The sequence below is a fragment of the Pleuronectes platessa genome, chromosome 11, assembly GCF_947347685.1.
Source record: "Pleuronectes platessa chromosome 11, fPlePla1.1, whole genome shotgun sequence".
NCBI classification, from domain to species: domain Eukaryota; kingdom Metazoa; phylum Chordata; class Actinopteri; order Pleuronectiformes; family Pleuronectidae; genus Pleuronectes; species Pleuronectes platessa.
The window spans coordinates 20082816-20098136 of NC_070636.1; the positions used below are offsets into that span (position 1 = coordinate 20082816).

The 15321-nt window shown below is 41.9% G+C and overlaps 1 protein-coding gene across 1 annotated transcript in view; it reads right to left on the reverse strand.

The window, feature by feature from the left end:
- sobpa (sine oculis binding protein homolog (Drosophila) a) overlaps positions 1 to 15321 on the reverse strand; it is a 43013-nt gene continuing 27692 nt past the window's right edge. Inside the window, exons 5-7 of the mRNA XM_053433819.1 lie at positions 13420 to 13515; positions 6071 to 8117; positions 1 to 4786 (exon numbers count right to left, since the gene is read on the reverse strand). Of these exons, the coding sequence (XP_053289794.1) occupies positions 6072 to 8117; positions 13420 to 13515 (2142 nt within the window). The 3' untranslated portion in view covers positions 1 to 4786; position 6071. The remainder of the gene's footprint in view (positions 4787 to 6070; positions 8118 to 13419; positions 13516 to 15321) is intronic.

Sequence of the window (15321 nt, forward strand, 5' to 3'; positions counted from 1 at the left end):
TTGTGTGTTCCTCTTATTTATTTGTCTTCATGAGCAATTCACTGGATAAAACAAATACTGTTACAACACAAAAAAAGATCATTTTCCAAAGCAATTTTGGCCACCTGTTATGTACATGTTACAATGTCATAATAAAAAGACAGAAGATCATCGCCTCCAGAAGATCCCGTTTTCTCCATTTCAATAATAAAAAAAAAAATCATTTCACTGATCACCAGGCCTTTACATTGAAACATAATGCTCAGGTCAAACCGTCTTCATGTTATTATTTGCGAATGCAAAAATCTTGTCAACAATAAATAATATTATAAAATGTACACAAAAAGATTGACAGTCCACCACAAGTTAAAACGTCGAACAGATCGGATGTTTAGGAACGAGAAAGCTCTGAGGAAGGATTCGTCTTAGCAAAAATGTGACAGTCCATACAAGTTACAGAAAAAGCTGATCATCTATACATTGACACAAGCAAGATAACAAAGTTGTTTGTTTCTGGTATATTTCGTTTTGTACAAAGAAGGGAGAGTCTTCTTTACAAGCAAGCATCATTGTCTTAACTGTGGAGATTATACAAGCAAGAGTTAAGGCAACTTCTCTGTTGTTTTTGAACAGAAACATGAAGTCCAGTCATGTTTTATTTTGTCTGTGGACCACTCGCCTCTATTAGGTTTGGAGTTAGTTGTCATTGCATAATTCAGGCTGCTGACCGGGGCCTGTAGTCTATCATCAAAAAAGGAATGCTGGAGGTTTGTCAGGAGTCAGTTCATCATCTCAAAAGACTGATTCACTGGTCCAGGATTTCCACGCGAGAGTCATGGTTTCCTATCTTCAGTATCTTTCTCCGACATGGACATCTTGCCTTTTGTAATGCTACACAACATGGTGCACATTAGGACCAGACATATTGCGCATGTAGTTTAATCTGTGTTTGTCTGTATGTGTGTGTTAAGGTGTCGAGCAAGGGAGGAAAACAGATACAATGGATTTCTGATAGTTCCTGTTTCAAATCAAGCCCCTAAACCTTTTCTAACCCACTTAGAGAAAGACTGGGAGATCAGCCAGTAGTATAAAATAGACTAAAATTGCAAATTTGGCCTGATGATGGAAGCAGAAGAAAGGTCCGTGAAAGGTCAACATATCTACTTGCATTTGTCCTGGTTGCAAATTTGAAGGAATACTGTACTTTCACATTTTGGGAATTACATTTATGAAACTACAGCCATTAGCCAGCTAGCTTAGCTTAACATAAAGACTTTTAGAGATGCTGGTATTTCTTTTCAAGCTTTGGAAAGATCCAGGCTATTTATTTTTCAACCAGTCTTTATGTTAAACTCAATGAACCAGCTGCTGGCTCTAGCTTCATATTCAACATACAGATATAAGAGTAGTATCAAGATTTTCATCTAATTTTCTGCATAAAGCAAATGTGTGCATGTCAGAAAATGTTGAACTTTTCCGTAAAGTGAAATCTAAACAATTACTTTGGGGTATTGGATCTGTACAGTTGACATTTTGTCCTGAGGGTGGTGCTAGAGAAAAGCTAATGGAGTGGCCGAGTTGGAAAGGGTTCATGCTCTAATTAACATCAGCGGGCTCAGTCCATTTTATGGCAATCTACCCACAAGACCATCATTCATCTCAGCCACCGAACAGGACAGAAATGTATCATAACAACTTTGTTACAGTCAGTCTTCTGTCTTTTTTGAAAATGCCCGCAGGCTCTGAGCTACGAAGTAACGAGCGAGCAGGACACAGATTATTTTGTGAAAACTTTTTTCTCCTCACCGAACAGATGGGATTACCAAGATGAGAGTTTTCCACCTTTCGTTTTGAACTGCAATTGCGCAGAATAATGGGCAGGCCCGAGCACTAACAGACAGGAAACTGTAATCGTTCTACCCATCAGAGAAAGGACACATCTGTACCAATGGTGCTGTTGTGTATTGGGATGTAGCTACTATTGTTTTTCACAACCTGGAGGGACTAATCATCTTTTAAAAAGTTACACACATATTTTTAGAAAGTAAATGTACAAAAAGCATATCAGTAATAAATACAATATGACAAATGTTAGTAGTTAAAATATGAGAGACCTTTTTTGGTTTCTGGTAAGAATAGTGTGGGGTGTGCTGGGCGGCTAATGGTCTCCAAAGTCGTGGCGGTGGTTTAGTATTGTTACAGTATGTATTTGTTCTGCAGCACAGACACTTGAGGCTACAGTGTCAGCTTTCTGAGTTACATCATCCCTGGTTTTTGTGCTTTCACTTGCAAGATCACAGATGAGGTTTGATAGAGAAATTGCCATTTGGCAACAGGGGTGCATTCGCTCAATTTCGAGTCTTTAGAAATTAGGTGCATATGGAAATCCGTGAAAGAACTACAAAAAGGAGTGTTTCTACTTATGATCAGGAAAAATAAAAAAGACAAAAGACATCTGTTTAAAAAAAAGAACATATTTACTGCTTTTGCTTTGAGCGATGGCGTGAAAATGCATAAAGTGACACCAAAGCTGGACCTTGGCAAGTGGCGAGCTAAGCCTAAATGCCTGACTAACAGGCAACAGATAGAGTTGCACACTGCTTATTCTGAGTCAACACTTTGTAATCTCAACTGGGCTTTCTGCTTGCACCTGCCACACACACAAATACACACAAAGCCTAATTTACTATGTGCATTTTGTGCGTGTATTCTTATTACGTGCATGTGTGTGTGTAAATGTTGGGCCTCATTCGGACAAAGAATGACTCATCAGTGTCTCGTTATAAGGTGAGAAAGGACAAGGTTATACCAATGTAACGTATGGTTTAGATTCTCTCAACTCTTCAACCTTACTTGCAGGAAATAACAAATGGTAATACTGCTTCTGACATTCACTTGTGTTCTCCTCGATATTCCTTTTTCTGTTATTTTAAAAATAAGTGCTTGTTAAATTGGCAACCATAAATTATCTAGTCAAATTTTTCGGTTGAAATCTTAATGAAAACTAGGCGACATGTTTTGTTTCAACACACCAGGCCTTTGGCTTATGATAACACCAAGTATTGCATTGGTAAAATGCACCTCCTCCATAGGAGTGTCAATTAAATGGCTGGCTTTGTGTGATGGGGTCTCGGCTCACAGGCTTAAGCCAAAGTGTAACTGGATCACATCAATCTGGTTTAATGACAGTTACAGTTTGTGATGCTTTTACCTGACATGCCCCTTAAAGCTGCACATAGAGCTCAGCACTGAATCGAGGACAACAGCCCCCTAAGGTTTGGCTCAAAACAAATAAGACCTGGCAAGAGAAGAAGTTTAATTTGGCGGGGTCGGTTCAGTGGACAAGCAAGCATCAATGTGTAGATTTCCCAAATTATACATAAAAAAAAAGAATCTGTCTTCAGTGTGTTTACTGTGGAAATATCTTCTCTAGTATTATTTCAGCTTCTTTTCCTTTACAGATCCCAAAGGAATTATTCATGAAAGAGCAGACTTTCCGTTGCCCCCTCTAAATTCAGTGCAGTCAGTCTCAAACTAACCCATGACAGGAACATCACTGGTAATGTATTATAGAAAAGATTAAGTACTAGCCTGCGGTAGCAAGTACCTATTGCAGGTTGGCAGAGTTTCCACATTGCCCTGCCATCCCACTTCTTATGTGTGAGCAGTGAGCACTGAAATGTTCTCCGACAGCAGGGGCCCACAGTACTGTTACTCACTCACGTTCAAGTACACAAGCTGTGTTCCAGAGGATGAGAAAATGTAAATACAACGAATGATTATCATGACAACTCTGTCTCATTCTTGTATAATAATATATATTTAAATTTGGTGATTTCTATGAGCAAACAAGTAGATGCCACAGGAACATGCCATCATTTGCTGGTGAAGGTTAATATTCTATCCTCCAGTTTGCTGATTCAGTTGGAATAACGCTCAACACAATTGATGATTTAATGTCCAAGGACATTTTTCTAGCCTCAGAAAAGCTCTTCATATTGTCCTTCAGTTACATTGCATTAACTTTTATGTGTCTTTTTCCCACCCATCAGAATTAACCCTGGACATTAACACTCGATGTCCTGGGGGAAAATAGGCTTCTTTAATGGTGGTTGACAAGTCCAGGCTGAGAAGATTATTGGATAGATCTTTTTCAACTCTGTGGCTCTACAGTCGCGACTTTCTGAAATTTGACTTACCCTTAGTGGCAGTTTGTGTGAGGTAAATAAACAACACTTGCTGGAGTTGAGATATTAACTGTGGTGTGGCATTAGGTCAGACCTAAACAGGAGCCTATCGTAAAAGGATGGACATCTCTCTCCAGGCTCCCTCACCAGCTTCCCAACAGTGGCTCTGAATATCGTACACTATAGTGTGTAACAGAGCACTTGCTTTGATAGGGGAGGGTGTATAAGGTATAAGGGACAGTGTGGGCTGAGAGAATCCAAATGAGGAGAGAAGCAGTAGGGTGAAGTCCTCCTGTTGCAAGGAGGTGAAACGATCCTGCTGGCCACGACATCAAATCTGTAAGTTCAGTCCATTAGAGTCTTTGTCCCACAGACAAAAGAAGTCCTGTACGCCCTGCTATGATACACATCAACATGTTTGGTTGGACTCTCATCAGTCGTTGAAGGCGATTTGTGGTGCTGGTAGACTGGACGATGGGTGACGACGAGAACAAAGTGTGTGTGAGTGTGTGTGAGTGTTTGTGTGTGTGTGCAGTGGTGTAGTGGGGAGGGGTGGGATTTGGAGGTGGGGTTGGACAAGTGAGTGTCATTGATGGCACTGCATCCCTCAGAGCATCCATCTGTGAAACAGAGTGGGAGGAGATTTAGACTGAGTCAGTGGGTGAGCAAATTTCCCCCCCAACACACACACACACACACACACACACACACACACAACCCCAACCCCAAAGTCGATGCATGAATTGAAGCAGGCAGCCCCAGCTTTAAATTTAAAGGCATGATAGAAGGTGTTCACTTCAGACCAACAGGGGTTTAAACCATTAAACTGAATAAAAAGGCGATTTTCAGAGGTGCTTTATAATCCTTCCTTTATTTTCTTTGGACATGCATCAGTATCGGCCTTACGACACTTGGGGTAAATAAAGAATTAAATATTGAGCGTCTACTTCTCTGGTGGCATAAATTTTACATAATGTTTTAGATATTTCATAATGAATGTCTTGATATATTGCAGGCAAGTTGCAAAGGTGAAATAGAGAAAATAGATTTTGCCTTCTCTGGTATCAGTGATTGGGAATTGTGCATCTGAAGGTTACAGCCCATTCATCCGTTCATCTCCGCCGCAAGGACGCTTTAACCATACTCACAATTTCCCCTCTTTTGATATGATTAATTACTCTAATTCAGAGTCCTCGCCTCATGTTTCCACAACTTGAATTGGTCTTCAATTGCTCTTTAATACAATTTTATTTAATTAACAACTTCAATGCATCATTAAATCTGTCATTAATGTGTTGAATAAATCCTCTTACATGAAAGACGTGCCATTTCTGAAGCTCACATAAGGATTCCGCCAGTTAAAGTCAGACACAGCTAAAGAAACAGCTGTATAAGCCATATATTTATATAAAAAAATTTTTTTTAGTCTAAAATTTCAATTTCAATTTAGGTACGTTCAATTGTACTTGTATAGGACATCTGGGGAAATCCCAGAAATCCCTGCTCTTTCATTTCTCATTTCACAAATGGGCTTCATATCATGTTCCCCCCCGGTTCTTTAACCCTATAAGAGGCGGTTCAGCATCAGCCCATATGAGTGCAGGGCACCTGTCCCTGTGGAGTTAAAGCTTGAGGGGAATGCATTATTATTTATTGAATAATAATTAAGCTGATAACGCATCACGTTGGGAGATTCTGATCGGCCCTTTATTTCTATTTCAAAATGACCATGATATACTGGACTTAACAGAAAATGACAATAACATCAAAACTAACCAATTTTTGTATGGTTATTTCAATAGGAATTAAAACATATTTCTAAGTAAATCTGTGTGATTTTATATTTGTGCAGTGTGCATATACAAAATGTATAGTGCGTGCAAGTGCGGGAGCACTCAACCCACCTCATTTGTTTTGATTGCGGATTCGCAGGCACCTCCTCTTCATTGGCGGTTCCAGGTCGGGGCTCCCGGCTGCTGATAAAGGTGCACTGATGGAACAGGACAGGATGGCCGTCTTGTCAGCGCCGGGCTTTGGCACAGGCTGGATGACCACACAGCCTCCGGCAGACAGCAGTGGCAGGGCATATGCATGCTCGCCCTCCTCCAAGTTGGAGTCAGGGTCTGGCTTTCCCTCTACTGAGTTTACCATCTCGTCTTGTGCTGAGCGCCGCTTCCCTGGCTCCCAGTCTCCAACAGAGCAATTGTTTTCTTTCAGTGCCTCACACTCCAGCTCTCCATTGGCTGGCTGATCCTCTTCCCCCCCTTCCCCTGCAACCCTGTCTCTTTTTAGTTCAGGAAAAGAGTCAAAGGTAGGGGTGAGAAGTGGATGCCATCCTGTGCCATTGACTATGACATTACATGGGGTACCAGGGTTAGTTTGGGTTTGGGTCAGTGGTTGGGGCTGGGTCCGTGCTGTGCTGGGTAAGGGTGGTGGGGTGAGGCTGGAGATGGAGATGGAGGGATTTAGCTGGCTCACTGGAGGATCACCATTGCAAGAAAGGCTGTTGTTGTGGGATGGTGGCTCTGATGATTCCAGTGTGTTTGTGTGTGTGGCTCCTTCCAGCAGGGGAGCACTGACGAGACCCTGTGAGAGACCCCCTTCCCCACCATCATGACTGCCCTTCCCTTCCCTCCCCAGCCCAGCAGCGGGTGGAGATTGAGATTCAGCCTCTGCTTCTATTTTGACCCGGACCTCAGGTAGCATCCTCTGAATTACCTGCTGTTGGCATGACCTCTGGCCCACAGTTAGATCAATAACACCATCCATAAGTCTGGGACTGCTGGTTAGACACTGGTTGCCTGCATTTTCCTCTGCCTTCACAGTCAAATCCACTAATGCCATTCTACTTCTCTCTGAAAGTACAGGAGAAAGATGCTCTGCACTAGCTGGCTCTATTTTCTGCTCCCCTCGGTCACTGCCAGAGGAACTTGGAGAGTGGGGCCCAGAAACTGAAGCTTCTGACGACTCTGGAGCACTGTGCACAGAGACATTGCTCTCTGGTGGGTCCCTGTACATTTTGGGGTTCATGGGAATTGGGATTGGAATAGGTATTGGGACTGGGAGGGGTACAATAACAGGATAAGGGACTAACAGAGTTGGTGGGGGAACCAATGGGGAAAATGATGGCATGCCAAAATTCATCATTTGGGGCATGGGTATATGTCCATTGGGCATCATGTTGAAAGGGGGCATGCCTGGCATTTGGAGACCAGGATAGGGAGGCATCATGCCATGATTAGGATTGGCTGAGGGATGGACATGTGGAGATAGCATGGGCCTGTGCATGGGGCTTGATGCTGGACCAAAGGTCCTCGGAGGATGTGGAGGACCAATACCAGGGATCATAGGGTTTGAAAGTGGGCTGTGGGGCCCTGCTGGGTGGGCAGAGGGGCGAAGAAACGAAGGACGTAGCTGGTGCATCATTTGATGCTCCATGAACAGAGGCAGGGGCATAGGCCCCCGGGGTGTCATTATCATTGGAGGGCTACCAGAGGGAACTCCAACTGGTGGGTGCAAAGTGGGAACAGGTGGAGGGGGGAGTGTGGGGCTCTCATGGGGTCTGGGTGTGGGGATCTTGGCTGAGGAGGAGGAGGACGGTGAGTGGAGAGCAGCAGTGTCTGAGGGTGAGGTGGCAGAAGAAGTACAAGGGGCAAAGCCAGAATTGGTGCTTGGTGAGGGAGCTTTACGTCGTAGGTCCGTTAATGGTGTTCCCCAGGATTCTGGAGTGAGCAGCTGTACCCCTCCACTGCACTCAAGCGTACCCTCCCCACCAGGCCCATGTCCTGGGTTACACAGTGCACCAGGCAGTGCCGCCTGCGTCTCCTTGTAGAAAATGTCCATCTTATATTGGTTCAGGCATTTGGCACTGCAGAACTGCAGCCTCCGCTCACCAGCACCAAAGTCCAGGTACTCCTTAGTGTGGCGAATATGTTTGCACCAGTCACACACCTGCAAAAAAAAACACACACAATACACACACTGTATCAGCACCTGTTACCCTGCATACAAAAGACATCTAATTTGCTCTTGATGAAATACAAGACAACTCTCCTCTGAAGTACCCTGGTAAAGCAGAATCTCAGCCTCCATACCATCTGGAGATATACATGTTTTAAAAAGATTATTTTTAAAGAAAGTGTAGCTCTTCCTGAATAGGCTATTTGTACAGAGCTGTCAAGAGCAACACTTAACTTTGAAGTCGGTATAAATGTACATGGCTGTATGTCTTCTATTTATTTAATGTAGTGTGTGTGTGTGTTTTTGCAAGCATCTACAATTCTCTCCTGACTTCTCTGAGTGGTGAATGTGCACATGATGGCATTCTGCAGCTAAGTGCTATTGAAGTGACTTTGTCTTTAACTTGCTGTCCTAACAAGGAATGCCTATTTACACCTTCTGTTGGCAATAAAGACTCTCAGTCTCATTTAACCACACTTCTCTGGGAGACCAATGCCTGAAGCATAACAAACCAAAATGATGATTTCCCCAAAATGCCAGTCTATGCTTGGTCCTTCAGTATTTGCCAACTAGTTGACAAACATTATAGTTAAGTCAAATACAAATTCTAGATAGATAGATAGTTTAATGTCTATCCTCAATGAGCGGTCATTACTGAATTACGTCTGATGATTGTGATAGTAGTCTAATGCAGAACATTCTTATTTTCTCTTTCAGGTTTCTAGGTTTACAATCAAATGATGAATACTTTGAATAATGTTTTAAAATATATTCATCATTTTTGGCTGAACACAAATCATGTTTAAAGATTAATTGTAGTTTGGATGTCTTGGAATCCATCAATTAAAACAGTAGTTTTAAATATAAAAGTAATTTAGATACTAAATATGGTTTAATTTCCCAACACAAAATGACAAGTATTGCCATTTATGTACGTTGTAAAAGGAAAGGCCCAAAAAAGTATTGCCTGAGGGTGTCTGACACCAATAGATTCAACAGAGTGATTCATAAGGCAGGCTCAGTCCAGGGGCGGAGCTGGACCCTCTGCATGTAGAACTCCACATCTCCATCAGCATACTGGTGTTAAACTACTGCTAATTCACTGTTAGCCCACATTACACTTTACATTCAGTTTACATGAACTAAATTATGGTTGTTTTACTTCTAATCTGTTTTGCATAATGGCATCCTCCACTTTTTGCACATTTGCATTCTGCATTCACTTATCTTTTTATTCATTATTATGACTATTTTATACTAGTTTTTACTAATTTACTGTATGTCCTCTTTCAAATAAAGTAATACCAAATGCGGACATCTACAAACTTTTTCTGATTCTGACTCTGAAAGATGAGGACATTCGAATGAAAAGTTGTCTGTCTTACTCACTGCAGTGGCAAAGCTCCCACAACACCTTGCTGCACTGTCTCATCACTGTTAAACACCTTTTCAGCACAAAAACGGCAAATTTTTCTTTGGCAAGAAAATGAATGTGACCCTGGTAGAGCAGATAGCAGTGGGCGAGCCCCGAACACGGCGTTACTCGTCAGGCCACACACAGCTCACTCTGTCAGCTCTGGGAGGAGTGGCAGGTCCTCGCTGGAGATAATTAAGGCATTAATCAGTTGTCAGACCCCTCAACGACATCCATCCATCACATAGACCTTTAAGCCCCCCTGCTGAATGTTAATAAGTTGAAGGATGCAACCGGAAGGTGGATAAACTCCTCTTTGTACACTGCATAGCAACATTGGTGTATTTGGCAGGATGCTGCCTGGCAGCCGCTGAAAGACAGCGGACTCACACAGGCTGATTGGGCAGATGCACTGTAGCACTGGCCAGGTTTTCCAGAGACTACATAGCATGTTTTTTCTGCAGCTGCTACACAGATAAAATATTATAGGTTCTTTATATAGATGAAGCTCTTGACAGCAGATTGTCCTGTACAATGTGGACTGATTCAGGGAACAGCAGATTTCAAAGATCTGTATTTGTATTAAGTTAAGAATGAAGTGTCATTCAGGTAGAATAACTGGCATGAACGCAATTTAGGAGGAATTATTTGAAACTTTCAAAATGAATAGATCTCAGGAAAAACTGAAAACTGCAGCATAAATCAGAGACTTGACTTCACAGCATCTGCTCGGTTTAAACACTACAGTGGGATAACAGTGCTCGGATGTCAGTCCCTTGAATTCCACACGTTTTAACTGCCCATATGGTCCGAGCTATTTCAATGAGCCGTGACTGAGTAAAAGTCAGAAAGGTGCTCTCGCAAGTTGAGTTTGATAATGGTAGGCCCAGGATATTTTAAATAATAAATGTACTGAAATCTTCCTCGACTCAGAAAGACAGATGGAGAGCACTTAACGACTTTCTGCACTGTGAGTGAAATTTCACTGCGCATTACGCTAATGGAGTTGTGCTTTCTCCCCCCCGCTCTCTCTCTCCCGCTCTCTCCCCTCTCCTGCACACAGATGTTTGCAGTTGAGTGTAATTATGGTCATTTATTTTCATCGTGGCCAACGAACCAGCATCGGCGGTGTGGTTTAACCATTTGCTTTACAACAATTATCGTGCCTCCAAAGAGTGCGATCGCCTCGGCAGTCGTTGTTTTGATCCTCCTCTCCCCCTCTGACCCGGAGACGAACCCAGGGAAGTCTAACAGTCCCAAGATCAAGCGCAGGCTAGTTTAGTGTGTAATTAGTTGGATTTAACAGGTTAAGTGAGGTGAGACTTGAAATGGTGATCGGAGGCCGTTCTCCAGGGGTTAAGGGGCGTGGAAAAGAGGACTTAATCGCGGCAGCCACAGAGAAGAAAGAGGTTTCACGAGACACATACTGCAGGTTGTGAATCGACAGGTTGCAGAGGAGGAAGAAGAAGTTTCAGGCAGTGAGGAAGAGGCTGCAGATGTTAAAGAGATTGCAGAGGATGTGAAGGATTTAGATAATGAGGAGGAAGAAGAGAGGAGGATGCACAGGGTTTAGAGGAAGAGGTTGGACAGTTTCATACGATGCCTGAAGCGGTTCAACATGTAGCATGAAGAGGTTTCTGAGCATGAAGCAGGAAAAGTGCTTGTGTAATGTTGATGTGTGATTCTTTTGACACTTGCTGGCGTAATCACATCGAGCAGAACACAAGGATTAAACCCATGAAAAGGAACCAGGTGCTTGAAGGGAGCCGGTCGCTTGCTTTTTGGTCCCAGCAAACACTGTGTCTGTTGCACTGTGGATTCTGTCCAGAGTGCAGATTATGTACATAGCAAGAGGCCGCCATCTTAAAGCACCTGGTCCACTGGAAAAAGAAAACCGAGTAAAGCTCTACAAGAAAATCTAGCCTCTGCAACATGCAGGCTTATTACTGGGATTTTCTATCAGCTAACAGAAGCTTTTTTTATTAAAATATCTTCATCAACAGTTAAGATGACCTGGCTTACAGGAAACATGAATCCTCACTGTTCCTGACTTATTCATGAAAAGTTTAACCTGTAGATGAAAGCCAGAGAGGAGCAGAGCTGCAGTCACTACAGGACCGCTCTTATCATGCCAGCAATCACCATCAGTCACAGTGAATGTGACACACAAAGGCCATTCTCACTTAGCCAGGTGATACTCAATTGCTCTATATTTCACAGCACACACTCCAGATAAAATAACTCCAGATGTAAGCGTGATGACTCAGACCTGCTGGATTGGATCTGAATGTGGCTGAAGCCGCCTGGACCTCTCTGTTGGCGTGAGCCTGTCTGATGCTTTTTGCTGAGAGGTGAGACATCAGATCGATTCCACTGTCATCTAAATATGAAGCTTAAGCCTGGACCTGATCAACTTATCTTAAAGCCTGGAAGCTTTATGTTTTATTTGTCTAATCCGTGTGAAATTAAAAGTGCAAAACAACATGTTGGGTTATTAAGTGAATTGCATTGAACAGTTATGGTTTTTACATGGATTGATTTAAGCTACATCCATACTCATAAGTTTTCGTTTTTGAAAATGTCATTTGAAAATGAAATTATCTGCGTTTTAGCTCTACATTAGCAATAATCCTCTGTCTATGCTAACACACCTGAAAACTGGCCATGTGTGTGTGGGTCTGAAGAGGACGCAGGTTGTCAAATGTGCAGTTGGTTGCCTAGCTACAGAAAATACTACAAACAAGAGAAAACAATGGTGGAAAGAAAGTTGAGGTAATTTATGTTCTTGGAGCGACGATGAGCTGGAACTGTTAGGGACAGTAAATGTCTTTGCACACCAATAAACAGACTTGGGCTGCAAAGACCTTAAGTGTTGGAAGCTAATGTTAAGGAAACTGTCTGATTGCTGCTGTAGCTTCATGTTCAGTTCACGGAGTAATATTGATCTCTCTCCATCTCTCAGCAAAAAGGCAAATAAGCACAATTCCCTAAATCCCAAACTCCGTCTTTAAGGAGAACAAAAAGGTCTGTTAATGCTCTGGACCCTTTTTTTTTGTATTGTGCTCCCACACGTTGTAACTGCTGAGATCCGGAAACATCAATGTCACTTAAATGACATCCAATGGACACAGTCAGACAATCAGCCAGGTCATAAATAACAAGAGTTTAGCTGCTGACTAAACCACTACATTTAGAGGCAGAAATGTATGTGAGAGCCTCAGAGGTGCAAATAAAAAATTATATTTTACACTCACAACTTTGAGGGGTTTGGCAGGTGCAAAAGATCTTTCTATAGTCTGTGATGGATGATTGAAACATGTCGTTTTGGTTCTAATTGTAAATTCTCACTAAGTTTTTTTTGCTTGTTTGTTTGATCCCAAAATGTTTGGCTACAGCTTCAATATGAGACAAATCCCCTAAATTCAATAGAAGCAATATTTAAAACGACTTTCATTAAATTATATGTATATGCACACATTTTACAGTCTCAAAATACATTTCTTATCATTACATTATATATAGAGTTCTTATTTGCCTGAAAATTTGTTCAAATCCCAACACAAGTCACTGAATATGATGCACAATGAAAATGAGCAAAGCAAATGATTAGGGGTGCAAACAGTTATGACAAGCTCAAACTGAAATGTATGTAAAGTTAATGTAAAACAGAAGAGCCACTCGTGTGCTGTGTCTAATGTCTTGGGCAGAGCTGAGTCTGATGTGTGATGTCTGTTTTTACAGTAATGGCCGACTATGAACCAGTCCAGTGACACGTCAGGAGGAAATTACACATTTTTAACAAAGAACAACATCACAACATATTTGTGCAGTAGCCATCAGGCTTAAACTCTGTCTGGTGTTAAGTGGTTATGTCCTTACAAGCACATCGCTGTTTGTCTTGAAGACAAGCCTGGGCGTGTCCTGAGTAAAGCTGTTCTGGGGTAATTTCCCACCGAGGCCATCGTCGTCTCTCGCCTGGGGGGGAGAAATAATGGCTTCTTTTTACGAATGGACAAAAATAAACAGGAAAATATGAAGCAACAAGGAAACTCAGAAAAGAAAAAACAACATTGAAAAAGATGAACAGAAATGGTGACTGTAAAATGGGTGAACAATCATTGGTTTGTGAACAAACCAATCAACAGGATCCTCTGAAACAAAATTGTGTGTGAGTTTGTATGCATGCACGAGAGTGGTTGAGTGTTTAGATAGTACCACAAAGTGTGTTCATTCAGACACGTGTTTATTTAAGGGGGAAATTATACATATTTAAAATGAAAACAAATGTTCAAATTTACGAAGCTAAAGCTGTTGATATGAAACAAGTTTTCCTCATATTCTTGTTGATCTGATGCTCTGGAGCTTTGCTGAATATTACATGATTTCACCAAACTCTTATATGATAATACATAAATAATGTATGCGCACCTGTGCTTTACTTTGACATGTCAAAATGTCTCTCAGAAAAATACCCTTTTCACACCATATTAGTAGCCTAAATTAAATGTTTGCATTGTGTTCCATGTGCAGTAGGTATCATTTCAAAATTAAACCAAAATATATATAAAAAATAATGTATTAATTATAAATGCACAGCATCTTTTAAACAGACCAGATCGACTGATATAATGTATTTAAATCAGTGTTGGACTTTGGCTTGTTGTATCTGCCGACCAGCCATGTGGCGTGGCACGGTGGTACAGTGGTTATTATTGACCTCATAGAAAGAATGTTATAAGTTCAAATTTCTCCAGCTTTCTCACACACACTGAATTGACCATAGGTGCGAATGTGAGCATGAATAGTTGGTCACTTTAATATGCAGGCCACCTGTCCAGGGTGGACCCAAACTCTCAGCCAATGTCATCTGGGATTGGCTCCAGCTCCCCATGATGACCCTCAAAGGATAAGCGGTATAGATAATTAATGGATGGATGGATACCAACATGTTAGCCGCCTTTTCAGTCTGCCGACACCTCTGTGGTACGAAGCTGCTGATTTCCTCCACTCGGAAAAACAAATAAAAGGCTGAAGTGAACGGTTTTCCTCAGCCTAGAGACCAGAGCCATCAACAAGCTCATGTTTATTCGCTCCCCTCCGATCAGGTCACATTGTCAAAGTCTCAGTCAGCTGATGAGTCTGAACGAGAAGTGAACCGAGCGGGATTATAGCTGTTGGAGGCCGTCCCACCCTATAGTCTCATGTTCTCTGACGCTGTTGTCAGTCTGTTTGCACCCTTTTTGTCTCGGGTGGCGCCGAGCCCAGGATGCATCAGTGGTGCCCCTGGAAAATAATGTCACGGTGGAACTGGTTTGGGTGGAACATTTTTAAGTGGCAAAGTGAGAAGTGTCATTAAAATGGCTTTTTCCACACAAGCCCTGCAGAGAAGATGCTACAGTAAGCCGTATTTTGTCATATGATAAGCTGATCTGCTACTAAGCCCTCGTGTTAGCTAATGTTAGCTCAAAGTTCCTCTGTGCAGCTAAAGCTGAAGAACATATTCTTTGTTTCGGACTTGTTGTCAAAGCTTTGAGCAACATAACAAGAAGGTAGCATCATGTTTTACTTATTGAATGATAATTATACTTGATTCAGTAAAGGAAGCTCATCATTATTCCAGAGTAAAACCCTGACATGATAAATACATCTCAAAAGGAACAGATTTATAAGTTGACATTGTTGAATGCTTTCTGACTGGGCAATGAAACCCATTTTGAAAACTAGTTTTACTTAAGCCTTTTTCAGACATGAACTTCGAAAAATGTCTGAATAATTAGGTCC